We start from the raw sequence: 27,576 nt of genomic DNA, 5'->3' as shown, positions 1-27,576 counted from the left end.
CTACACGATGTCAAGGATACCATGCTGATTTCCGGCGACACAATATGAGACACCGACTGGTATTTGTATATTTAATTTTCAATTCGTTTATATTTGTTAGTGAAAGTGAAAGGTAACTCTAAACACTGCAGAATTTTGAGGCATAGCTCTTTATATATATAATAGCATAGTACACTCTTAAAATGCGTCAAGTGGGCATAACAAGTAGAAAAATTACCAATTTTTAAATACACAACTATGTTCTTTTGAGTTAGTTGATAAACTAGAATCAGTCCAACTACAGTGCCTATGTGCCGGTGAATCACGGAACTAGAACTTTAAGTGAACATTGAGTCAGACGGCGAAACAAGGACTGGGTTCCAAAATGGGTTTTAAAAATTTCCGATTTTTCGATCCTACACTGAGAAGATCTGCATCAGGGAAATTGGATGTAGAGGAAAAACGGTTCTAGGTGACCACAGGATCGAATAAAAATGGTGCAAAGCCAAAATAAGTATAACTACAATATCTTATTTTGTGTGAAATATAAATTACTTGAGTGAGTGATTGTGAAACAATCAGGTGAACACGTAAAGCCCGAGTGACTCCTAGTAACTGGGAAAAAATGTTTTAAAAAGTTGACATTTTTCCTGAAGTAATACACTAAAATGAATAGCAAACTCAAACATTTGAAGAAGATGACATTATAAAAAAATCTTCCACTGGTGTCTGTCTATCCTAACAGCCCCTCGTTCGTTATAAAATCATGTGCCCCCTCAACCCAAATATAAGATGTATGAAAGTATCTCGGCTGAGTTCGGAGGAATTTTCATTTTTGAGGTGTCCCAGTCTTGTATTAAAGGATGTCTAATGTATATCAGTTCTGTTCATAGTGTAAAGTTAGCAAGCATCGAGCACTCCCGATGAAAAAATGTACAAAAGTGAAAGGAATACTAAACTGGTATGCTCAGACGGAATCCTGGATGATAAAGTTTTATCACACTCACTCACACACACACACACACACACACACGGAAGTGGGATGAAGTCAGCACTACATATAGCCTTTGTTTGGTTGTGCTACAAAATGACTACATACATGTGTCCTGAACTACAATGCTGTCTATTGTCTATTCAATTTGCATGAGATATTTTGTGGTGGTGGTGGGTGGTGGGAGAGATACACAAAACAAGCCTGTCAATCCTATAATATTAACATAATATCATATTTTATTCACAATGACAGTATGACATACTGGTGACTTCTCTACAAGAATGATCTCACTTCCCTCACCATTCGTCAAGCCACAGACAAGTAAGAAAGTCTGTGGTCCAGCTAACATTACACATACCATATCATTCTCCAACTGATGAGGGTGCTAAACAGCGCCCTCAATGTCCACATTGTTAAACCTTTTGTTTTACATTTGGTCCTTTCAGTTCATATATACACCTGTACATGTATTGATGAACACTCCAACATTTGAATGAGAATATACAATACTCTTTAAAACAATTTGGAATTGGTGAAACTTGTTCATAAAATAGAGTTTTAGCTCAACACTGTTGTGGTAACAGCAAGGAAGTCTGCAGTTTGGATATCTTGCAGTCTTTATTTCAGCACAGTATGGAATGGTAGATACAGAATGCTGATCCATTCAATGAGACTGAACTCAAACACTGATATTAAAACAATATGTACATCGACAAACACTATGTCTGAAAAGTTCCATACAAATGAGCCATTGACATCAAAGGCATAATCTAGCTCTAATCAAAGCAATGTGAAAAACGCACATAAAAGTAAAAAGCTCAGCACTACATTGAGAATGCACTAGGGCTTTAAGCTATCACAAAACCAGTACAACACTAACTGACCCCACTAGCACAATCATGCTGTTGTGAAAATAATTGTTCCATTTTTCGTTTTCTACATATTCTTTGCATAATCATATGCACTTATTGAGTAAAAGAAGACTAACCTGGTAACATTTGCATAAACTAATTTACAATAGTATTCAAAAGATTACTTTTATTTTTTACCCTGTCACTTACTAATATTGCTGGCCTCCATTTAATGGACTATAGAGGGCGCCATACAAAACGAGGCACTAAATTACACACTATGGCAGTTACGAATGCAGTGCTCATGAGTAACCAGAACAAAAATATGTAAATAAGAAAAAAGCCTACAAGAAATAGTGCTGTGAGTCATCATCACATAAAGTTTGTCTTGTAAAGAGTTGTACAATATTAATACAATAAAATTTTTTGTACAATGCTGTAAGGTTCAAATTAAATAACATATTCTGAAAACATCTCAGGTTTGAGAAAAGTCTAAATAATTTGTTTAAAAACTGAAAAATCAAATATGGTTACAAAGGTACATATATAATTATTATTGAGTATTCCTCCTTCACTGGAGAAATACAAACTCCCTGTTCTGTCATTGGGGAAAATATTTTCATTGACAATGCACATAATATCACAAATGAATTGATCTATTTAGCACAGACTATTTTGTCTTTAACATGGTCACATACAAAAAACATCAAGAATATTTTAAAATTTAAACTTTTTCTCACTCATAAATTCCAATCATAAATTTGCCCTTTCAAGGAGATAAATTCTGATCTATTACATTTACTAATTTCTCTACTTCTTTTTTGTCTGTTTTGAATGGAAAACAAAATAGTTTATTGAACAACTTTACACAATATCATGATGAGAAATGCACAGAACCATATAAAAAGTATTAATGAGAAGCAGAAAGTTAATGAAATAGAACACTGGGTCCAGTATATGAATATTCTGTTTACCTTAGCCCATTGTGGAAGCTTGGCTAAGTGACAGGGGACTGCGACACTTGGGTTAGGGATACTGAAGTATGAGGGTTAGGTTGGTACTGTCACAGGTCTTGATTTAAACAGTACAATACAGTTGTGGGTAGTAGTCGGACAGTCTACAATAGTCTGCTCCACACAATGTGTCCACTTACTGTATCTTTACTCAAGGCCAGTGGCCAAAGTACTGAATAAATTCGCTTACTGTATCTTTACTCAAGGCCAGTGGCCAAAGTACTGAATAAACCATATTCATTCATACTTCTACACAATGTTTGTAGACAAGACACTAACACAGTGCACTTTAGAGTCTAGTCTTGGCTTTATCCCATCAAATTGTTATCATTTAGGAAGCTACACCCAGTGTCATTACAGTGTCAAGAAAGGTCATAAAAATCACAATATTCTCCAAATCTATAAGACACCGAGCTGACATTGCAAAGCTTTGAAAGTTAGTTCAAGAAAACATTGAAGAGTAGATGGTGATATATACAAGGCAGTGTTTAAACACCACTGGTTCATTTCACTGACTGAAACAAACAGTATACAGTGACTGAAGAAGTAGACCACACACATGAACACTTTACACGTTAAGGTTCTAAAACTGAAACACTGTACTGCTAATCATCAAGAAATCATTTAAAACAACCAAAAAAAAAAGATCACTGGGTGATCTTTAAAATCCATGGTTCATGGCTAGTTGACAAGACTTTGACACACTTTATAATCTCACTTCAGAAACATCTTTTAGTGAATTATCTTTTAGTGAATTAATAATATACAGAATGTGAGCATCTAGAAAATGGAAAGGCCAAATTAATTTCCCAGAATTCTGTACTGTTTTTACTTCAATTTGAATCAATTTCATTAAATGAAAATGATGAGATTAAATTGATTTTTTGGGGGGCATTTACAAAAAACTTTGTTTGATTGTGTAAAACATTCCAGTGAATTTGTGTGTGGGAGCTGTGATTACTAAGTACATGTAATATCAAGACAGGCAATCACATAGAAGACATATTCAATCTGGCAAAATGTATAAATTATGAGAATTAATTGCTAAGCTTTAAGTCAGATTAAAGTTTCTCATGAGATGATTTCTGAAGATTTTAGTATGCCACCTCTGAAGCCTTCCATACAAAGCTTTGTCATAACAAGCACAGACATACATTAGCAAAGGGAAAAACAAAACAGATGTAACACATTTGAGTGTATGCATCTTGTCAGATTTCCCTATGGTTTGATATTATGAGGTGATATTGGGAATCAATTTGTAGTGCTGTTACCGGATGTAGTTGGACCATAGGTATACACTAGGGAATGATTTATCTGTTTATCTTGAGATCAGCTTTCAGAAAACCTTACTCATCCTTTCAAAGAAGAAAGAGACAATAAAATGTCTGAAGACATGTAATGTCCATGATAAAACTGTACTACACAATGAACATGGGACACTAATGGCTCAAATATATCTGTACACAGAACCAACGGCCATATGGTCTTTATGAGTACCCACTAGCATTCAAATCCATGGTGAAAGGTTTGCCATCACTCTATACATGTTAAAGTACTCTCTAAGTAATTGCAGGGGTGTTATGTAGGACATGCAGTGATTGATGTACACTTGTGACTGTACTTCTAAGTTGATGTGATCTAGCCAAGGTCATGCCTATCTACACTAAGGGGAAGTTTTATAGAAGCATGCAGGATATCTGGGACAAGACAATAACTATCAATCATTTCACCACATGGTATATATATAGATATAAAATGATGTACTTTATCATGCACTGAAAGGTTTGGCTGTTTCTCTATTCATAAATAAAACACAACAAAAATACAAACATCTGCTGGTGTTAAGAAATCTCTACATATCTCTTTGGGGTTTGCTGCATACCAGTTATAAGGTGTGCATTGAACTGAATTAAAAGCAAAGTGCACTCTGTCTGGTATGGTACATAAAACTATAAAGTATTTTTTTTAGTACAGTACTAGTTCCAAATAAAATTGGCAGTGAAAATCTGAGGTAGCACAGTATATTGCATAAATCATAGCCTAGCTGGTGCAGAAGGAAGTCCTGTTAGCAGAACTTTGCTAGTGGGAACTTCATATTTTATATTTTATAAATATACTTGAAAATTGAAGACATTTTTTTCAACAAATAGTTTTCTATTTTAGTTTATTTATGGTTCCCTACATGTCTTGACAGACTGATAACACATCACGCAGTCATAAATATGTGAGGAAAGTTGACAGGTCATACAGGATCACTTAAAATACATACTTCAAATAAAGAACACATGCAGACAGTACACTGATATTTGACAGAATGATTGAAAAGGAGCAAAAACTGAACAGAACCTCAACATACAACTATACCATACTTACATACAGCTGACTGTCTACACTGCAATGGTGACCCCCCCCCCCCCCATCAAAATAGAACATGTGACGTTTATACTTTGGTGCAGCACACTAGTTTAGCAATTTTATATCACCATTGCTGTGTTCTATGTGATAAAACTGAGTCTGCGGGTACAAAGCAATACAATCTGATCATGTCAACAAAAAAAACATTATAACTCAAAACAGTTCTGTGTTATGTTTCAATCTTGACATTTAGCAATTATAAACAAGTTTTCTTTTAACATCAAAGGAAGACACATTTAACACTGTCATATATTGAATCACTGCACAGAACATACCAGTACATGTTTTTCCCTCGCTCAATAATACATGATTGAATAAAACAACTATAATTTCAATATTTAGTTTAAGAATTTGTAAGAGGAAAAACAAATACATATATGGTAAACATAGCCTGACCTCTTAGCTTTGTTTTGTCCTTGGAAAACCTCACATCGCAAAAACAACATAATCTATTTTGGGTGAGCACATAAGTTTTAGTATTAGACCATGCTGTATTGACAATCTAGAGTTTCTGAACCCAATCTGACCCCCACCCACAGTAAATGTCACAACATTGCTATTGAAATAATAACAATAGAAAATACTTTTACAAAAATATAGATATTATATCCTTTCAGTCTTCTTGACTTCGACTAAGAGGAGTCATAATAATATTACTGGAGGTAAAGTCTTCTTTTATTTACAGGTTGACTGTTACTATTACTACTGCTACTCCCACCTGGTAGTGCTGACCCTGGATCCTTTCTGTTTCCTTGAGTTTGGTCTGAATCACCTAGCTTACGCCATACAACCTGTGAGTAAGAAAATACAGACATGTTACTGGTACCCTTGTGTGTACAAATATTGACAAGGTATTCATGGAATTTAAGGAGTTGCTGTAAAGGTTGAAATGTAATGCTAGAAAACTCTGACCACGTATATGAACATAGGGTTTTACTGTCTCAATCCTAACTGTTCAATGCATTATTATAATTTCTATAATTAATCAAAGGTTAATGTCACATTAGGATTTTAAAGTTGGATGTGAAAGACAGTTATCTGGGTGAAGAAGTTGGTATTGAACAAAAGAAATGCTTCTCTTCAATCCCCATGGCTCCATTGATAGAGGTACATGTAATCTGATTCAAACACCGAGGTCTAGCAATGTGGCATAATTGGATGTATTATCAGTCTATTAACCTTCTCTTGTTTTTATGTACCAGCAGACTGAGCTATTTTTATACTCAAGGCTGCAATCTGCAGGTATGGCAAACAGCCGGTATCTTGTAATCTATTAGGGAAGTACAGTTATGTTAACAGGGTATGCATGTACATGTGTATTAGCTCTATTAATTAAATTGATCCACATAATGGCAAACATTTAACTGCTGAGCTCTGTGCCGCACAGTTGTAGTAACATGAATATGTATTTTTATCAAACACATACAAGCTGTTCATAAATTTTCACTTGCAAAATGGAGTGTCAAGCTAATACTGTTTTTCCATCATTGTGGTTTGTCCGAAACAAAAGTGTTATTTTAAATGCGAGGGTAGGATGGTGAGGGTGGGGATGTTGGAAAACAGTAACAGATTTGAATGGACAGTATTTTAATGAATGTTGTACTTTGGATGTAATATACCTAATGCCTTTTATTTTTACAGAATCTCTCACTAACATTTTGAGTTTTTATCAGTCATAATAAATAAACCTCTTCATCACTTACCTATTGTAATATTATACCTATTCTGTCAACAGTACTGTACTTACATTGCACATTTCTCTAACAATAGCTGCTTCCTTTGCATTCATACCATCAGTATCTGTATGTTCAAGGCTCAGTCTGTCTAGATGTTCATGTACCTCTAACACCTGCAATGTAATGGGATCACAGACACAGTGTCAAAACTGAAACTGAATGTGAACAGATACAGGGTTCATCCATGAATGTTACTTTGGAATGATTTGATATATAAACAGTGGACTCATAGTTACTGGGATGGTTTTAATTTTACAGTGAAATATAGAAAGTGTAGTATGGAACCACTAAGGAAATCTGAAAGTCTACATTTATATTGAGATAGGAGTATGCTGATGTAAATTACAACATATATGCCATCAAACAATTGGGGAAGTTTTATTAGAGCATGCACACTATTGAATTAAGACATGGCCATCAAAGTTATCTACTCAATCCAATTTGTACCTAATGCTTTAACACCAGTGCAGCATATACTATTGAAAACAAACCAGATCAATCAAAACTAAATAAATTCACTAAACTAAATCACAAACAGTACACACCAGAGTTAACCAAACTATATACAAGTTATTAACTTAACCAAACTAAACCACATCAAACCCAAGTAAAGTAGCAAACACTGAGGTTAACCAAACTATGCAAAGTTATTAAACTTAACCAAACTAAACCACATCAAACCAAAGTAATACAGGACACACCAAGGTTAACCAGATTACACCAAACTATAGCATGTTATCAGATTTAACTAAACTAAACCACATCAAACCAAAGTAATACAGGACACACCAATAGCCAGATCATACCAAAGTTAATCAAATCAAATCAAATCAAGCCAAACGTTTACCTTCATGGCATGAACCACTGCTTCTGGTTTGTTTGGCAGATTGGTTGGTGCAAATCCAACATCAGTGTTGGAAAGCTGTCTTTGGGAAGACTACAGAACAAATAACATCAAGTATACAGTGTTGTTAGGATTCCATCCATAATTTCCATTAAAATCCCAACCTATACATACACTACTGGTGGTACACATATCTTGAAATATGCTTTGAACATACAATAATCACATTCCTTATAATTCATATCGCTTCATTTCTGTTGGCAGTTTAATAAGCAAAATAAACACAGGGATATTATGGTTTTCTGGCACCCACTAACAATAACAACCCTTCCTATGGTATATACACTAATCTTCCATTTGTCACATAACTGAACTTTTAGAATCATGTATGCAAACATCTGACTTCTGTTTTGGACAGTGGAGACATTTGAACCATGACATCACTTGATCTATAACAATTACAACCATGAAAACATCTAAGTATAGTAGACATATCAAATGGATGCTCAACTCCAGCAGACATACATGTAACACTTCACATACACTACACGTTTAGGATGTATAAACTCTGACTTACTGCATTTGGCAGGTCTCTGTAGTTGGCAGAATTGTGGGTAAATCTTGTATCTCTTTGACCTTCACCATGACCTGTTCTGTCAACCACCTGAAAATCAATTCAATTAAAAAAAAATCAGGCGACATCGCAAACATGTGTGCTGTGTTTATAAACAACAATGAACTCATCATGAGGAGAATGTTATTTGCATCAACAAGAATGAACTGCTGTCACTGTGCCAGCACTGGTTGACTATGTAGAATGCAAATTAGTTCCTATTTTAAATGCAATACCAAGACTGGTTGACCGAGTGCACTGCTGTGTACTTGCATACAATTGATCATTTAGGTAACACATGTCTCTATTCTACTGTCACTGATTTACCGATCTCTCCAAGGTAATGCATTACTGTTGCACCACTTGCTATTTGACCTTTTACCCAACCCGTACACGGAAAAGTGATTCATGAACACATCTATGAATACACACCACACTTACCTGAGCCAGCTGGCGTTTATCCTCTTCTAATCGATGAACGTATTCTTCTAAATGCTTTATATATTGAAGTGTTTGTTCTAGTTGGACAAAAAATAAGAAAATAAATGAAACAACACTGTTTCGTGGTTTGCGAATAATTTTTCCAACACATGAAGTCTTCTCCCTGGTTACATTTGTTTGAATGCAACAAGTATGCTAGTATGAGGTAGTCACTACTACACGACATGACTAGAATAGAAACACACAGAATACGTACATATGGTATGACTTGCTGGTCATATTGCCTGTGGTCAAATGTAATCCATACGACAGCAAGCAACAATACCTGTTTACATACACTGACAATTGTTAGTCTAGATGTGGTTATACCAATATTTTCAGGAGCGATAACATCAAGTAGCTATCATCTATTTCATACTTTTGTGATGATGGCGATACTTGAGTCTCAAGCACTTTTGATAAATAAATGAACACACAGCCACAGTGTGATTGCAATACGATTTACATGTACTAGTAACCTGGCAACTTGCACTGATAAGGAGGAGAGTGTGTGTGTATATCATTTAGACTCTTTTTAAAATTCTGACAGATTTAATGTGAAAGTGGTTCTATATTTGTACCAGTATGAAGTAAACAATCTAAAGTGATGATGGCAATACTTGAGTTTCCAGAATTAGATTAGCAAATAAACACAGTGATTCAGAGCTTTTCAATGTAAGATGTTTACACTATTACTAGTCTAGTATCTTGGTAACTTACACGGATATAGAGAGGGTTTTATACAATAACAAAGTCTCTTTAAAATCTTAACATAAAGTGGGAAGTGGTTCATTTGTAATGTCTTGTGTGATTTGAAGAAAACTTACGTCACTATGGCAATAGCGGTACTTCAGTTTCATGAACAAGACAAACAAATGAACACAAACTCATAGCCTCAGTGCAACTGCAATATACATTGTATACTACTGGTACTAACTTTAATAGTTACTATCCTGACAACTTGCACAGATTGAAAGGAAGGGTAGTTATAAATGTATATATTATAATTTGCACAGATTGAGAGGAATGGTGGTTATGGTGGTTATATAAGTTAACCGTGTCTCTAGCACGACACATGAGCAATGGTTCATCTGTACATTACAATACTAAAATATGAATTATCATATGGATGAGCACTTTCAAATATTGATATTATTATGCTTTTTCTCTTCCCTACATTTTCTGTCTTTCAAATATGATGCAATTGACTAACTAGAGTCTTGGTATAGCATTTCATATCTCACAGAGTAAAAGAAAAGTCATCATCATCACCAGTCATGTGTGTACCTGGCTGTATGCATTTTTAATTTTTCACAAAACAGTGACACACAAATCACTCCAACAGCATGGATCAGACATCACACTGGTGTCAAATTCAATACCAGCTTTAAATCTTACAGATCCCTGTCTGGTGAATCACCAAACATTTCTTCTGTACACATAAGTACAGGTCTGCACCTAGAGCCTCCTTATTACATGAATAAATTACTAGCCCAGAGACTTGTACTTTAGTGTTACTATTTCAAGAAGTTCTCTAGACAGTAACATCAAGACAAGTCTCTGGGCTGTAACTATACAGTCTATACATATGTATGTACCAGGTCAATATACCTACAGCCTCCTTGCTGCATGACCACCCAGGCTAATTGACCCCTCATATGTATGATACAATGAAAAGAGGTGGGTATTTACATAAGACACCCCTAAAGGCAAAACACTTTGACATTTATCATGCTGTGAAACACACTACATAGTCTTATACAACCTATGTGTAAAAGTATATATACATTGATTTGTTTATAACTTTCTTTTTGTTGAGTTCTTCACAACAGGGCCATGTCTTTCTAGACCGTGGAAAAATGAATTTATTGTATAAAATATTTGTAAACCCTGGCGCCTACATTTTTAAAATATACATGTACACATACAGATACAGTCATAAGTGCTGTTGCTAATGGTGGTACATTGTATGTTTGTAAAATCTATCAAAGTTCGATAGTCATTTTACTGGGGAACCAATCAAAATTATAGTACAATATTATATGGAAGTTTTACCTGATTTCTCCTTATTACACAGAATTCCCAAATGTCAGGATATTTTTCCACTATTTGAATTGTAGTTCAGTTTATTTTTGCACTAAATTTTTGCTATATGTGGCTACCTTTATATCACAGGATGAGAATTCAATTACAGACTATTTTAAAACACAAGAAATACAACTCTGAAATACGCACACAGTGACACACACATATATCTTTATAGGAATTACACAAAAGATGTATTTTAGTAACTACATGTACATGTAGCAGTACTTCTCTATGTTCTCTTTGGGGAATACCTACAGGGTACAAATATCTTTCCGATACACTGAACATATCACTTTGACTTCATCAATCTCTGCCACCATAAAGTGTAATCCTATCTACATTCTATTATTCAATGTTTTCTGTGCTCTAACTCAATTTGTATTCACCTGTCTGAATTTTTTGGCAATGCTTGGCAACTATGACCATTTATCAGCACAACACAAACAGAACGCTTGTTCTACGTACATTTATAGTTCAAATCAACAGGCTAGATCACACCAACTACATATCTAGTCTGTGTCAAACCCATGGAGCCAATATTGTACTAGCCAAGGGATCTAATGATAGGGTTGGACAAGGCTTCAAGTTTGAACACATTACCTCACATGCTTCAAGGTTGATTTGCCTCATAGTCATATACTGTGTTTGAATAATGACACAGAGCTTTGGTCGAGATAGAATGTGACAAATGAGAAAACAGGTCGAAGGTATGGGTCTCCTTTGTTGATGTTAAACATGATGCTTTGCTCAATCCTGTAAGGTCAACTAATCTATTAGATTTTTCACCTCAATAAATCAATTTTTAAAAGTTTCAAGTGACTAAAAGCCTTAAGTGATGTCACATACACTTCAGTAGTGAAGAGCAAAACTAAATGTGCAGAAATAACAGACACCAGTATTGAATTTGTGAACAAATGAAAGTACCTGTTCATGTAGACATTTAATAACCCATGCTGAAACCAGCAAATTTTACCAGTACTGAAAATAACATTTCATAACCCACCCCACCCCCACCTCCACTACCACCACCACCACCACCACCACCACCACCACCCACCACCACCATGCAGTAACTGTTATACTCTGTCTTTTCTTGGAAACAATAAAAGTTAATTACATTCACACATTAATATATTCTTCTGTTAAGATAGTATCAAGTATACACAATTTTATTAACTTTTCATATATCAAATTCAATTATCGATTAAGCTACCAGGTATAACATTTTTTTTTTACCAGCACTTGTTGTTGAAAACTTCATTATACTGGCAATTCCTGTTTTGATAACAGATTACTGGTTATTGGAAACCATGATCACTATGGAAATAATTGTTTGCATTTGTCCTACTACTGACAGCTTGTTTGTTGATCTATGCAAGATATGGATTTCCAATATTATGTACTAGCATAACACAGCACTGTCACTCTCACTGCACAAGCCTTATTACATGTATGTGTGACACACCATCATGGAGTGACTTGAAGGTCTACTCTACAGAGAACTACAGACATGGTTCTTGCATCAGTCAGATTTCATCACTGTTTCTACTGACCATATAAAATCATTCTAACTTTATTTACTCTAGGTTCATCTTCAATATCCATTTCATCAAGAGAAAAAAAATGAGCTGCTTCATTTACCTATACATAAATACATATATTATAAGTACTACAACAAACAACTCTTTGGTCACATTAAAAAAAATACAGGATGATTTTACATTTACCATTATTATATGTACACATTTGTTTCCCCAGACTTGAATCATTTGAACTCTGTATATCATATGACAAACATCAATTCATGAGTTCCAAAAGTGCAAGTGTTCCTTATAAAATCAGCAACAACAGCAGCAATTGTTACTTTATTTCTCAGTATATGGCCATCCTAGTCAGAAACCTGTCATGCTCTGTCTCAGGCCTACCTACCTTTCAAAGTGCTTTGAAAGGTGGGTTTGACATAGTGAGACCACAACAAGTCCCTGGGCTGCAGCCATGGCCATACTTGTTTGTAGATATTGAGTGCTACTTATCCAACCCAGTGATGTGATTTGTAGACTACTTTTAATAGTTGTAGCATGGAGGTATGTAAAAGGAGAAGCTTGGAGTAACTTATTTGGCTTATCTGCCACATATACCATAACCAAAGATAAAAGTTCTTGCATTCTAATACTGACAATATTAGAGAGTACACTTGGCTACAAACAGTAATTTTTTTAATTTGTAGATAAATTATGTGAACTCTATATAACAAGTTGTATAATTTGGAGATATGACATAGATAGATTTCTAGTTAAAGTCACTGCGACAAGAACATATATACATGTACTGACAACTTCTAGAACAAAACTATCTTCAGGAGAGAAGGCTATTTCTTATATGGAAAATTCAAACATCCAAATCATGTGAGAGTTTCATATGCCAAAAAATTGCTATGCATGCAAATACAAGCTTTACACATAAAACAAAAAAAGAAGCAAATCCACAAAATGCACATGTTAACATGAAAATGTATTTGCTCCAGTATAATAAATACAGGTTTTCCAAAACGCTTCATGTTAATTGTTTCAGTATTACAGTATACCTACAGTAACATTTTGCATACTTATTGCACCTGAGTATGTACTCAGGTTCAAAAGGGAGCACAGTTCAACTGTTTTATGAATTAAATTGTTGAAACAAAAGACACAAAAGAACAGGAAGGCAAATATAAAGCAAGGAAAAAAACCGGAAGGATTATCATCATCATGATCATTGTAAGACAACCCTAATGACTCCAGTGTGAAAGCAAATTGAGTTTGTGAACTTTCTATAAAGTTTAACCTCTGACCCGGTCCACTGATTTCAAGCTTTTCAATTATTACTTGAGAAGTTTTATGGTGAGTTCATCACAAAAAACAGTCAGGCATGGCACCAGTGTCATATTTCAGCATTCTGTATTTGACATTATAAAAGGTTACTCTTGCATATACTCTAGCAATTTATGAGTTAGGAACTTAAAACTGGGGCATTCTATATGATATACATGTGTTCCTACAGATCAGTATTCAGTACATTAAACACAATGACACTCATGAAAGAAACAGATGTTGGAAAATATATCAAATGAACTGATTTTCAAATACCCTTTCTGATGTGATAGAGTGTGTACTGTATGCCAATGATTTGATATAACTTGCACAATATACATTTTGTATAAGACCATAGTCAAACAGATTTGTATGTAATCATATGTTTAAATTATTACAGTGTTTGCATATGAACCAGACTGCATATGAACCAAAGGAAAGGAAATACCATCAAAGTGGCACATAACTTGAAACTTTGAGTCACTGTAAATAGCATTCCAACATGTAGATAGAATGAGTGTGGTAGAGAGGACAGGATGGGTTCAGATATCATAACATACAAATTTCAAGAATATACAATATATATAAAACCATCAAAAGCCATGACATATTTGCCTGGTATCTATGCATTATATAGCACTTGGCAGTAGATAGCTTTTATTTGATTTGAATACATGTAATTTGTGGTATGCTACACAGTTGACATAGTAGAAGTAACTCTTAGAGGGTCATGACACCATACAACGCTCTGTAAGATGTATTCTTGTGAGTGTGAACAAATCTACTTGAATGGTGTTTATATTTTATCTCCTTGGTTCTGTTATGAAAGAAACTACAATTCTGTGTTTCCATTTGTATAATAGACTTTAACGCTGACAATTGATGGAATTTGGAATGAGGTGACGAACATGTAACAGATGATAAACTGGGGAGTAGAACAACCAGGGCAGAATAACTTTAGATGTGAACACAACAAGTTTCTATTTGTGAATAACTTTAATGTGAACTCAACAAATTTCCATTTGTACAATTGAGGCTGACAATTGATGGAATTCAGAATGAGGTGTGGAACACATAATATATGATAAACTGAGTAGAACAACTGTGGTAGAATAACTTTAGATGTGAACTCAACAAGTTCCCATTTGTACAATAGACTTTCAGGCTGACAAATGATGGAATCCTTAATGAGCCTGAGGTGAGAAACTCACAACAGTAGAACAACTTTGATGTGCACACAAATCATTTAATTATCACTCTACAAATATATCAAATATGAAGGAATACTGAGAAAGAGTTGTCATCGGCTTGCTAGCCTGTTGGTCTGTCTGTGTGTCTATAGCTATCTAGTCCTATGGTATTCTAGTATTGTGTATCTAATCCCAGAACATACTGAGTTGAGACTGATAGCACTGTGAATCCACACATGTATGTGTTTGAAATGTTATGAATGTGTTGTTGACCCCATTTCCTGGTCTTTAACCCTGTAATTACAATTAAAAGGTAAAATACCACACATTCTTTTTGCACATGTAGAAATCATACAATTTTAATGAGCATGTACTTCCTTTTAAATTTGTGGTTAGACAATGCAAAAAATCAATGCTGTCTGGGCTATCCACCAACCCACGCCAAAGGGATTAGACCAAAGCATCTCTGATTGTCTGCATAAAGCTTTTCCTCATCCACAGCTTGGACCATATTTGTCAGCCAGGGACAATCCCATTACTTTGTACACAGAGGTACAATGTAGTACTTTTCCTACCTCCATGCTTTGTGCAAAACATTATATTTTTGAGCAGTTCATCACTTACAAAAAGATGTACTTCAGAAGATTGTAGTGATATATTTACATCACTTTTGTAAGTGTGAAGGCATGTCTGATTCCAGTTTTGATATATTCAGTCGTTTTGGGTCACTTCCAGTTAACACCATGTGGAGTAGGTATTGGGAATGGGCCACCCACCATATGGTTTAACATCTACACAAATAACATTATCATAATTCAGTATTTATCATCATGAAGTCTGAACAGACAAACTTGTCAATTGAAAGTCTAGGGTTAAAGAAACATGTCCTGAATTTAAATCCCTGCTTACATAATCAATCCTTCTTTACCATTATTGTTCATGTGAATTATATGCAACTTATTTATGCCTATAGGGTGGCAATGAGTGATGACGCTCATATATATTGTAACTGCCAAGTACAGTTCGAACTAGATGCAAGAAAGACTGGATAGGTAGGAAGGAGGGAGCCAGTCTTTCTGCAGGGAAGCTATCCTGCTAATAAAAACATCATCATGGCGTGAATAGGAAACATAGCATTGAGGGCTTCCAGTTACAGTATAAGCATTGAATCAGCTGCTGTAAGGATAGAATGTTCTCAGAATATCAGTTAACAACTCTTACCATATGTTATTTGGCAATTGTCCCAACAGTTGAACAGATTCTTGTTTCACTCAATGACATGTACAACTAGTCAATGTAGTAAACAATGTCTGTACCTGTAAGTAGCACAGTACTGATGTTGAATATTCAGACTTCATCATAATAGTTATCAAATACTTTAACACATAGGTCACTCAACTGGCACTGTCTCAAAAGAATATAGTAGTCAAACAACTCTACTCCACATTTAATTTTGGGCCTATAAACTGTTGTCAGGTAACAAAAAATAAATCAAACTGAGTGGGAATGTGTTTCACCTGAGGAAATACATTTTTGTATGTTGTATGATTAAACTCTCAATATAAATCCATCTATGTATTTCAGGGTATTCATAATCTGTTGTACTGGTATACAAATAATCATTTGCAAAGAATAGTGAAAAAGCATGAACAACTATAACATTGATCTCATCCTACCCCTGCTTGCTTGCTTGCTACAGGCTTTTGTTCAGCCTCAAAATCTAAAAGTGAATTTGATTCAGTGTAGTTATTGTGAAATAACTAATTTACAAACACCAGGATTTATTCTACAATGCCTTTAAAGAAAGATGCTAATGATGGGAATAGGTTACTAACAGTGAATACACCAGAGAGAAACCACTGATTTGATTATCCTGTCTTTTCAAATCCTTTAAGTTATCCCTGCATTTTGTCCTTGGCTAAAACTATACGCAGACAATACTATGCTTAGAGTCACAAAGACAACAAAGAGACTTGCTTATCAACAGCTACAGGTAATTCTTGTAATAAATAGAAATAGTCTACATAGTTGAGAACAATTACTGCTTTAGGTGTGCAGTGCCAGTACACTGCAAACCACTCTACCTGGCATGATTCACAGGTAATGCTATGCATGCTGATTTTAGTGAAACCATACAAGTTCCCACTGCCAGTATATTTTCAGGGTTTAAACAAAAGTATTTGATGGATGGAATATTTACACAGCTTCTGATTGTGCTTTACTGTTACCAAAAAATGAAGCCAGGCATGCAGCAGACATTTCTACATATGTAGCTTATTTTCTCTTCTGGCAGGGGGTGATTAAATTCCAGTGAATAAAGTAAACATTAAGAAGGTTGTAAACCCCAGGATATGTGACATAAGTCACAGAAATCGGTATGGTGCATAATTGTACATTACTGATACAGCTGAAACTGAAAACAGATTCTATGATAGGCATGAACTTTGACCACGGACGAATATTCATTTTGTACAGTTTTCGACACACTACTGTCTGGATTTCTCCTGTCTACTGCTACAACTTCCACATAGCACTAACTATTGAAACTTGTTTGGAATAAGTGAAAGAGTTGTTTATGAATACATATACGATGATTCGGTGATGTACATGTATAGCTTTAGGCAACGAATCAGAGTACAAGTCTCTACTGTACTCAATGCTCATTCTTTAAACATATACTACTTCTCAAGTTCTATTTGTGATTTAAAAAAATAAAGGATGCACAGTTTAAATTTTGAATAGGCAATAAAGTTTTCATGATTACAGTTCATTCTTCACTGTACACACTCACAGAATGAAATAACAAACATATATCATTTTATGAGCAGGGTCAAGTCCAGTCATAAATGTGCAAGTAAATTTCTGTTAGAAACATGTCGACAAAAGTAGCAGGTTTGAAACTCTGTTGAATCATAACAGTTCCATTTGCTCTATACAGCCCTCTTCCATAATTGAGTCAAATTATGCGAACAGGAATGTTTTCAGAATATCGACAATTTGTCTGTCGCCTATGTTTTGTCTATTTGTATTCATATGGTATGTGATGTCTGCTGCCTAAACAGTGAGACCAACAATGGTCTATGCAATAGCTATTATGTGTGACTGTAAAAGCAGTTATGACACTTCAGAGACACTTTTCATATGCCAATATAACAATATAATTATCATATCATATCAGTTATAATGACATAAAATACACACCCACTGGGCACTAAGCAGATATTACATAGCTTTAATAGTCAGCTAAAGTGGTAATATGGCTGACAAATGAATGATTTTTCATAATTTTTTGTCAATGGAGTTTTGTTTGCTTTCTACTTACTGACACATGTTATGGTGAGAAGGAATAAAATACAAGTATATACTTTTCATCCATCATTGTAGCCTATGAGTTGACACGGAATTATATGAGAATGTGAAATATCTACCCCCATATATCCAGCTTAGTGAATTGTTAATTGAACCCCTTCCTCCTTTCAAGGAATTATGGCAAAGCAGACGTGACTCAACAAAAAGTAAACAAATGTTTTAACGTTTTCTCACTGCTTCACCTAGTCCTGCTTGCATACGGAGGAATTCGGGACTCGATTCTGACAATTGTCCCTCCCCCTCCGTCCTGCGAAGAGCCAGCCGTGAAATACGGACTTACAAAAAATGCCGGTAACTAAGGAATAAAATCGCCCAGTGGTCAAATATTAGCAATAAATCTATTATTTAGTCGGTTTACCTCATTTTGACTGCAAAAGTCCTATAGCAGATGACCAAAACTATCAAAATCGGAACTTTTCAAATTCTATCGTAAATTTAATCACTTCTCCTTACGTACGTCGGCGCAAGTGTCTCTGGGTAATTATTCATTCACTCGACGATATCAAATGTGGCGGTGTTACGAGGGTTACTTGAATGTTGCAGTTCGCACTTGAAAAGGTCCGATTTCGACGCTTTTTGTGATCTGAGCAGGGAATACTACCGTCAGAGGAATCGAAATGGCGTAGATATTCGATCGGTTGCAAATATTTGATCGGTCGGTAGGTAATTCTTTTGCAATTGGCGCGGGTACATTTTGCTGGCGGTGTAGTAATAGGCAAACTCTATTGCTCTTTGCATGACGGTGTTTAGAGTCAAGTCAGTAATACAGACTCGTGCACCGTCATGGAAGCAGGACTATGCTTCACCTTGCACTATGCCTGAGCGTGCCAAAACATACGTCTACGCACGTGTCATATTTTCTACATATATATGTATCGATATCAAAAATAATTAAAAACACCATGGAGGAGAGTAAATAGAGTTATGGAAACACATACCATTTATCGTTGCACCTCTTTGGCCATGTCTTTGGCTATCTATAATTTCACGACTGTTCTTCACAGACAATGGATGCGCTCGCTTTGTTTCGGTGGGACTGGAATTACTATCAGCACTGGAGCTTCCGTCACCTTGATCCCTAACAGTTGAGTTCATATTAGCACTACATTGACTACATACGGAACTGCGACTTCCTGCTCGTTCTTGGTCTAAATATATACACAATTCTTTCAGTTCCTGATTATCATCAACCAAATTATCCTGCTTGCCTTCCAGTTCTTTTAGTTTGTTTTGATACGCGGACACTTCGCTTCTCATAACACTAGCCGTGTAACGTCCAAACCGTTGCCATTCTTTTGCTAATTTTCTCCCCTTTTGTCTGTCATCGTCGAGGAAGCAACACAAATCTCTCAGTTCGTGGTTGTCATCTTGGAGTCGCTGGTTTACGTCCTTTAAACCACGAATTTCCAATAGATGTACCTGCATTCGTCGATTCACTTCCCTCATTAACCCTGAGTGGTCCATCATCAAGTTCACTTTCTCTTGTTCACATTTCCGGAGTCGCTTGATCAACTCTTCTCGACTAGCTCTCGATAATTGCTCGTCTGTTAGCGTCTCAGACTCCATTTTTAGACAGTACGACAAATCTGGACTAGTAAATATCCACCATATTCAAAAGTAAACATTAAATACTGATGTAAAGAAAGGTAAATCCTGACCGTGAAAATTAGGTAAACGTTCCTCTGTATATATCTACGACCTCTTGTTTTTAAAAGGTTTCGCGACGCACTAGACTACAACGGCAACGTTAGCAGTCAAGGGAAATACATCGGTCCGTCACTTCGAGCTCACGAATGCCTACCAGAAAATACAAATGTTGAACAACAGATTTCAAACTAAAATGTTTCACCTGTAAAATCAACACGGATAACGTCCTCGTACTCGCCGTCGCGACGACAATGTTCAGTTCAAATCGGCAGACAGGTAAAATGGCTGAAAGCGGCGACCTTTGACATATTAGCTAACTCTACTTACTCCCCATATAGGAACTCACTTTCTTTTTCATTTACCATATTACATAGTGATTAATATGTTTGGCTTTTTATTCACTTGCTTTTCATAATTTTATGGTTTTTTTTTAATTAGACGCTATTTACAATTGTAATCATTTCACAGAACTTTAACAGATATTGAAATATTTAATTGATTATTCATGTGGGGAGTAAGTTAAATTCACGCAATGGCTTTAATAGACCGCCCTCAGTGATGACTTTCAAAAATCTTTTCTCACCTGCAAGAAAGCTGAGCCCTGACGTGTGTAGTAGTCAGTGACAACATGGTGACTCCGTATATTATGGAAAAATATTGGAATTTTAACCTTTTCCCCCAGAAGGAGCTTTCGTTTTAGACGGAAAACAGGTAAATTGCACAAATGAGTTATATAGGATTAATAGTCAAACATTCACCAAAACATTCTTAATTAAATCGAAGAGTGTGCTATCGGACTTGGCATGTTTTTTTTTTTTTATTTTGGTCGGTCGAAACTTTAAAAAGGTAAACTTAATTTTTTTAATTTTTGTTTACAATTTTACGCAAAATGAAATTAATTCATTTGATTTATATATAATAGCGTAGATTTATTCCAAAAACATACCTATTCTAAAAAAAAATTTAAAAAATCGTACGACGCGCTTTTTGGGCTACAGAAGATCAACAGCACATCATTTTCAGTTTCGGCCTACTCATGGAAATTTGATCGACAATTTATTCACTGAACCATAATGTTTGAAGTTGTCCCATAAATATGATTGATGTTATTAATATAGCTTAGCATGAAGAAATTAATGGCATACAGTACATGTAAGCTACTGAAAAAAAGAAAAAAAACTGCACTAGCTGTAACTGGAACGGTTTTTGAATTTTTTAGGTTCAATAACTTACTCGTAAATCATACACCCGTGATCAGTATCGCATCACCTGTGTTAGGTTTAATAACTTACTCGTAATATCATACACCCGTGATCAGTATCGCATCACCTGTTGATATACGTATTTTTGTATCTTTATATGCACGATAAATAAAGTGAAAGCCATTTTGGGTCCACACCCAAAATCAGCGCCCTCAAAGGCGACCATGATGTCAACCTGTGTACTGCTTGTGGATAATGTCGACCACTGGGTAACATAATGTCTGTAGATATTTGATCGAAAAATGTTACCCCAGTAACAAAAGTACAGTTTTAACATGGTGACATACTCAAAACCAAACTTTCGCTCAAGACTTAAACTCGCCACTGTATTACCTACAGATAATATTGACCATCAAATAACAGATACAATGCCCTTTTTATAAATAACTGACCAATGTTTAAGTGAATATATCGTTGGATATTTGATGAAAAAATACACTATCCCAGTTGCAGCTAGTGCAGGCTATAGGCCTAAATCAAGACCATTGGATAAACTAAATAGATCTTGATAGAAATTTGAACTTGATTAGAAATGAGATAATGTAAAGTTACTAAAGCGTTGGGATATATTCAAGTAGCCGCCGGCCAGGCAGGCCCTAATCCAAATCTGTCGGATGGATGGATGTCTCTGAGTTCAACTTTACATATGCTATTTCCTATGCCACTGTGACATTGATGAAATGCACGTAGCCTATAATTCGCAAGTAAATTATATAATTATAAGTTAGAACCTGCTAGGTAACCGCGCCTGCATTGACGAGACAAACATGTTTATTTCATACAGTGAACATGGATGGCATAGACCAAACAAGCGATTGAGTCGATATACATATTTCATATTTAGTTCATTGACAAGAAGTAGATGACAGGGTACAATTTCTTTAATATTTAAAGCAACCAATTTTCGTATTTGAATGTAAGCTTACTATTTTTGGGAGAAAGTCACCTAAACAGGCAAGCAACGACAATGAATGGCAGCAAATATGTCCCACTAAAAAGGTACACAGACAGGAATATAATAGGGATGAGAAAACAGATGTCTAGTATGGCAGAGAAAAAGTTGATTCAGAAAAAAGAATGTTGCTATCTAATCCTTATGGTTCAGTTGATAAGACAACATTAATACGAGAACCCAGGATTGTATCGGTGTACCAGTAGGCAAGACAACATTCATTCAGGATTGCGCCCTCAACGATATCATGTACAATAAAAAAAAAACATCAAGTGTATTCTGACAATGGCGGCGCTTTACAATGCTAAGAGTAAGACAATATAGTATTATCAAAGTGCTTGTTTCAAACATGGAAAGTTGTCCCTAACAAGTTTCTTGCACTAATGATAACTGAATGATTGGCATTGGGAAGGCTTAATAGCTTGTGGAGATATTCACTTTTAGGTGTGGGGGTATTAGTGAATGTGCACAATCACACTTCCTTTCAAAGACCTCAGGCATCCGAAGACACCTCTTTACTTATCAAAACAATATTTTTCCTGTTTGGTGGGAGGAGGAGGAGGAGGGAAGGGATAATCTCTATTAGCCTGGTCTCAAACAAAATGAGTCTGCTAAGTAGGAGGGAGCTAAACTTATTCCTTTCAAGTTTGCTGGGTACTCATATTTCTATAAAGATGTAGTGATTATGAAACTTGTCTGTAAATGATTATATCAATATCTAATTATGTTTTCGTATTCAAAAAACAAACATACTAGTATTATTTCTATGATTCTTCATGTGTTGACAATTATTTGCTATTTGTCACCCTTTATGTGTATTGTTACACCTTTTCATTTTCATCAGAAGGTTTATTAATACAAGACGTATGTCCATCATCCTTCATGGTTTTATGCGTGAGGAATTAACTGGTGATAACATATTTTGACAAATGGAAGGCTGGCACAACTTCTCAAAAAGCAAATAGAAGTAGATGTATTGGATCTGCCTTTGGTCTGTTTGTAACTTATAAATTATGATATCAGACGTGATTGGATGATGCAATAACACATGACCATCATATTGACCAATCAGTCAGCCTTGTTACCATCAATGACAAATATAAATAATTTCACTTTTTGATATGAATTTTATTACTTTTTCAATTGTATACGAGTTTTTACAAGGTAAAGTAAGAGAATAGAATGTAGAAAGCATTACCACACATAAAACATGGTGTAATGGGATTATCAATCATCAGAAAAGACCACACCTTTGAAATTTAAATACATCTGGTTCTCAAAAGTGAGAAGCTGCCATACGAAGATTTCAAACATGGTTAATATACAGTAGAAACCAGTTGGCGTTATTGTTATTGGAGTGAAGTACCAATAAGTGAAATACACCAAGTCGTCTTGATATGATTAGACTATTACAATTGATATAGTACATATGAATAGTAAATAACTTTGTGTGAAAAGGTATAGAAATAACAGACAAAGCATATTTGCTTGTAGGAAAACACCAGTAAAAGCTGTTTTATATTCATGAGATTGCTTTTGCTCATTTACACTTTATTGCTGAGTTATGTAGTTTTGCATTTATTCATGCATTGAGGAAAACGTTTCTTGTTTCTTGAAAGTTGTAATGACAGTCCCATCATGACATGTGACTTTTTTATATAATCTCTACGCAATCCAATTCAGCACCTTCCCTATGCAAAAGTATCATAACATAAACCCTCTCTGTCTTCAGGACTACGACTACCCAATACAAAACAAAAATTGAAAAAAAAAGTTGATCCTACTATTCTTAATATGTTTCTTTGCTATGGTATTGAAGGCTGGGAAATAGTACATGTAAGAATACTAAAACTCTACATTCTAAAACGAGACAGTCTTCTACAATTTCTACTATATGTGTACATTAAGACAATAGTATATACAAACATATCTGGTCTTGTAGGACAAGGTGTGTAATGTAAAATATCGATTAAAACAAATATATCACTACCAAAGATGAACACAGATCATTGAGGAAACCACTTTAATGCTACTGGAATGTCCATATCACTAAGAACCCTAACTGATGTCATCTCTTATAGTGATAAATACTAACTCCATTTTTAAATTGATCATGAAATATATCTGTACAGAAAAATTGGTACAGCACTATATTTTTTTGCCATCCACATTACAGTGTGAGTACTACTTTATACTATATGCTCAGTATTAATGCTGTTACATTTGCAATATATGTCATATGCTGGTTATTGGAAAGACAAAAGATAGTATGGTTTGGCCACTGGGAGCGCTGTTTAGAAGTAGGTCTGGCAGTGATGGCCACGATACTGTAAACACCTTTAAAATATTATAAATTTGTGGCTTAAGTTAATGGCATTCTTAGCTAATCTAAATATTTCTGCTTAATTCTTTAGATTTTAGGACAATGTAATGTTTTAGAACTCATTACAGATGCACTTTTGACTACTTTTATACTGGCATCAATGTCCCAAGTTGTAGCCCCATTTCCCCCCATCTTGGGCACCATCACTTGGCCTTTCTTTCACTATAGCTGCTAAATGGGTAATTGAAATATGATGCATTAACTTAATAAGGCATTAAAACCAATGAAAGAGGAGCTAACTTCAGTGATGTACAAGTATGATTGGACAAACCTGCAATAATTGGTGCTTGTTACCGATATATCTACAATCTAAACAATACTGAAGTTTACCTATAGTGTCATATAGACAGGATACTTACTGACATATTCTAGCACTTTCTGTCAGATTGTTCGTCAACAGAAACCAATAAACTTTAAAGTTCTATAAATTTGCAAAAGTTTTCAACCTCTTTTGACAGATCTATTAAAAAAAAGAGTATTAATTGCAACATTTCTTATTTTTCATGATACTGGTGTGACAAAAGTTAAATATGGCTCTATAAACATGGCTTTAAGTGGGTGTAAGCATTGCTTTGAAGAAAAAGAATGAATTGATGAATTAAAAAAATTACTATGGTACTATCATGTGTATTAAGATGGAAATATTTGATTATGAGTATACTTTTAATTTGGCAACTCCATAGTTTCCTAAGCAACCTAACTCTGTAACATACTATGGAACACTGATAAAAAAACAAACATATTTTTTAGAGAAATAATCTTTGACTGGCTTGATCCGAATACAAGCTGTGCACTAAGTAAGACTTTGAAAAAGCATGTGGCACAATGTCTGTCAGGTGAGGGGCAGTAATATTGCACTTTGCTGAATTTTTAGACAAAAATAATAATAGAATAAAATGTTTCACTGGAATGCTTAAATCTGGTTGGAGAATGAACGAAATCCTCTTTAAAAAAATTACTGGAACTTACTTTTCATGAATACATATCGTTCAAATGAATATTTAAACATTTTTCAGATAAAAGAGTTTCAAAATAAAAATTCTACATGTACATCCAACTATACAACTTGAATGTTTCATTCATTTATATAATGCCATCAATGAAGGCTTAGAACAAAATGAACCACATTGCCACAAAATAAACCATTATTGTCAGCTATTGATAATGACAGTACAGTGTATTAGCAGTGTCATTCTGATGCTGATGTGATTTCAATATAATTTAGACGTTTCAGGGTCTGGAAGTCAACGGAAATAAAAACACTATTCAATTACTATCAGTAATATTGCCCTAATGCAAGTGTATCAACATCTGCACAGACTGTCTAGATGTTCCTAAAATGAAATTGTTTTTTTTTTGACGCTAAGCATGTGATAATAAAATAAAATATAAGTAAAAGGATGAAACACGTCTCGCTAAAAATGTAGTGGTAGTCACTGCATACCATTATTTTAATTAAAACATACTCAAAGAAAAATCTCTGGAAATTCATCAGTAAAATTTCACAGCATTTGAAATGACAAATTATATGTATCTCTTTTCTGTGAATAAAAATATGTATGAATTTGTTTTAAATATGTATGTATTTGTTTTAAAGAGTGGTGGAAAGACTTTTGGGAGAGTAACTGCAACAACTTGCTACAGCAAAATATGAATTTGTCCAATAACTGTTACTATAATACTAGTGATAAATATCTATAATTGGATGGGATATAGCTACACATCAACTTGAATGAACTTTTTAAAACGATTCAAACACTGTAAATTTTAGAAAAAAATACTGAATATTTGCCAACATAGAGGGCGCTCATCATTCAGGGGCTCCATGAGTTGTTCAAACCATCATGAATTCATAGTTACCAAATAAAAAACATTTCTCTGAACAAAGGGTTCAGAATATGTATACATATACTTATATTGAAATCATGACACAGAATGATAAGGAGCAGGATTGTACTCTAACACACAGATGTCCTTGCTAGAGCAGAAATTGACTAAGTTCTCCAATATGTTTCCCTTTTCCCACCCCATTCTTTCCCTTCCCTGCAATGAGTTCTTTGATTCATTGATCCCCCTTTGCCTGCATAGTTGAAATATCTCTTTCATATAGTCTCTGGGTACTTATTTTCCTTTCATCACTAACGGGTAAATAGTTCTGTGATATTTTCCTCCTGTTCTCAAATGGCAGGAATGACTAGTCAGTTATTGTTATGATTTGCCGGCAGAGGACCATATATCTATCATACTGTCCAAGCCAAATAGGTATCCATCTTCCCGGTTTCCTTCTACCCAAGGTGTCCTGTGATCATTTGTCTGTCCTTCTGGTAAGGGTATTGTTTTACCAAAATCAATCATCCATATGCTGGCTTTCCCATTCTTGTCATGTACAAAAAGTAATGAACTTCCTATAACCTGAAATAGAAGCAACCAGATTTAAACTGAATGCCTTCCGTGAGGGCAAAGTCTTTTGATTTTCGTTCCTACACACAATTATTGTTGGAATGCAACAGAACATATGCATTTACTTATGTTTGAAGTATGTACCAAAGTATATTGAATATGAAGTATGCATTCTTAAAATATAGCCTAATTACGGAAACCATTAATTATGCAAATTGATCATTAATATTCACAGTACTGTAGCAAATTGATCATTAATATTCACAGTACTGTAACAATGTAATGCCATATGGCTGTTTCGTTTCATGTGTGTATGCCATTGCTAGGGTTGTGATGGCACACTTACACTACTGTAATGCCATTCTGGATCAAAATGTATTTGGATAGTTTCATGCTGCATATTATGAGTGATAGTGTGCTTATGGTTTGCGAACTGCTGCTTGACTACATTCTGTGTGAGGTAGAAGTACTGTTTTGTGTCATTGTAATCAGTCATTACTTGTGTGTTGTA

The 27,576-nt window shown here is 34.9% G+C and overlaps 2 protein-coding genes across 2 annotated transcripts in view; both read right to left on the bottom strand.

Moving 5' to 3' along the window:
- Positions 1-1,241: 1,241 nt before the first annotated feature.
- Positions 1,242-20,329, bottom strand: LOC144453017 (coiled-coil domain-containing protein 85C-like). Its single transcript, XM_078144284.1, has 6 exons — positions 19,360-20,329; positions 8,887-8,963; positions 8,410-8,496; positions 7,836-7,925; positions 7,000-7,101; positions 1,242-6,043 (listed from the first exon to the last, which is right to left on the bottom strand). The coding sequence occupies exons 1-6, from the start codon at positions 19,985-19,987 to the stop codon at positions 5,906-5,908; spliced, it is 1,122 nt and encodes a 373-aa protein (XP_078000410.1). The 5' UTR covers positions 19,988-20,329; the 3' UTR covers positions 1,242-5,905.
- A 3,107-nt stretch (positions 20,330-23,436) lies between these two features.
- Positions 23,437-27,576, bottom strand: part of LOC144449455 (uncharacterized) — a 76,643-nt gene continuing 72,503 nt past the window's right edge. Inside the window, exon 8 of the mRNA XM_078139991.1 lies at positions 23,437-27,077. Within this exon, the coding sequence (XP_077996117.1) occupies positions 26,874-27,077 (204 nt within the window). The 3' untranslated portion in view covers positions 23,437-26,873. The remainder of the gene's footprint in view (positions 27,078-27,576) is intronic.

The sequence above is a fragment of the Glandiceps talaboti genome, chromosome 2 (genome assembly GCF_964340395.1).
Source record: "Glandiceps talaboti chromosome 2, keGlaTala1.1, whole genome shotgun sequence".
In the NCBI taxonomy this organism is placed as follows: Eukaryota; Metazoa; Hemichordata; class Enteropneusta; family Spengelidae; genus Glandiceps; species Glandiceps talaboti.
Note: the sequence above shows the minus strand (reverse complement) of the source record. Positions and strands in the feature narration are given on the sequence as shown.

What these genes read in the sequence shown, in the direction of transcription:
- LOC144453017 (XM_078144284.1), bottom strand. Translation starts at nt 19,987, where the DNA reads ATGGAGTCTGAGACGCTAACAGACGAGCAATTATCGAGAGCTAGTCGA. An exon ending in ATAAACGCCAGCTGGCTCAG is followed by an intron (nt 8,497 to 8,886) that starts GTAAGTGTGGTG and finishes ATTGATTTTCAG; the next exon opens with GTGGTTGACAGAACAGGTCA. An exon ending in CAGTGGTTCATGCCATGAAG is followed by an intron (nt 7,102 to 7,835) that starts GTAAACGTTTGG and finishes ATTACATTGCAG; the next exon opens with GTGTTAGAGGTACATGAACA.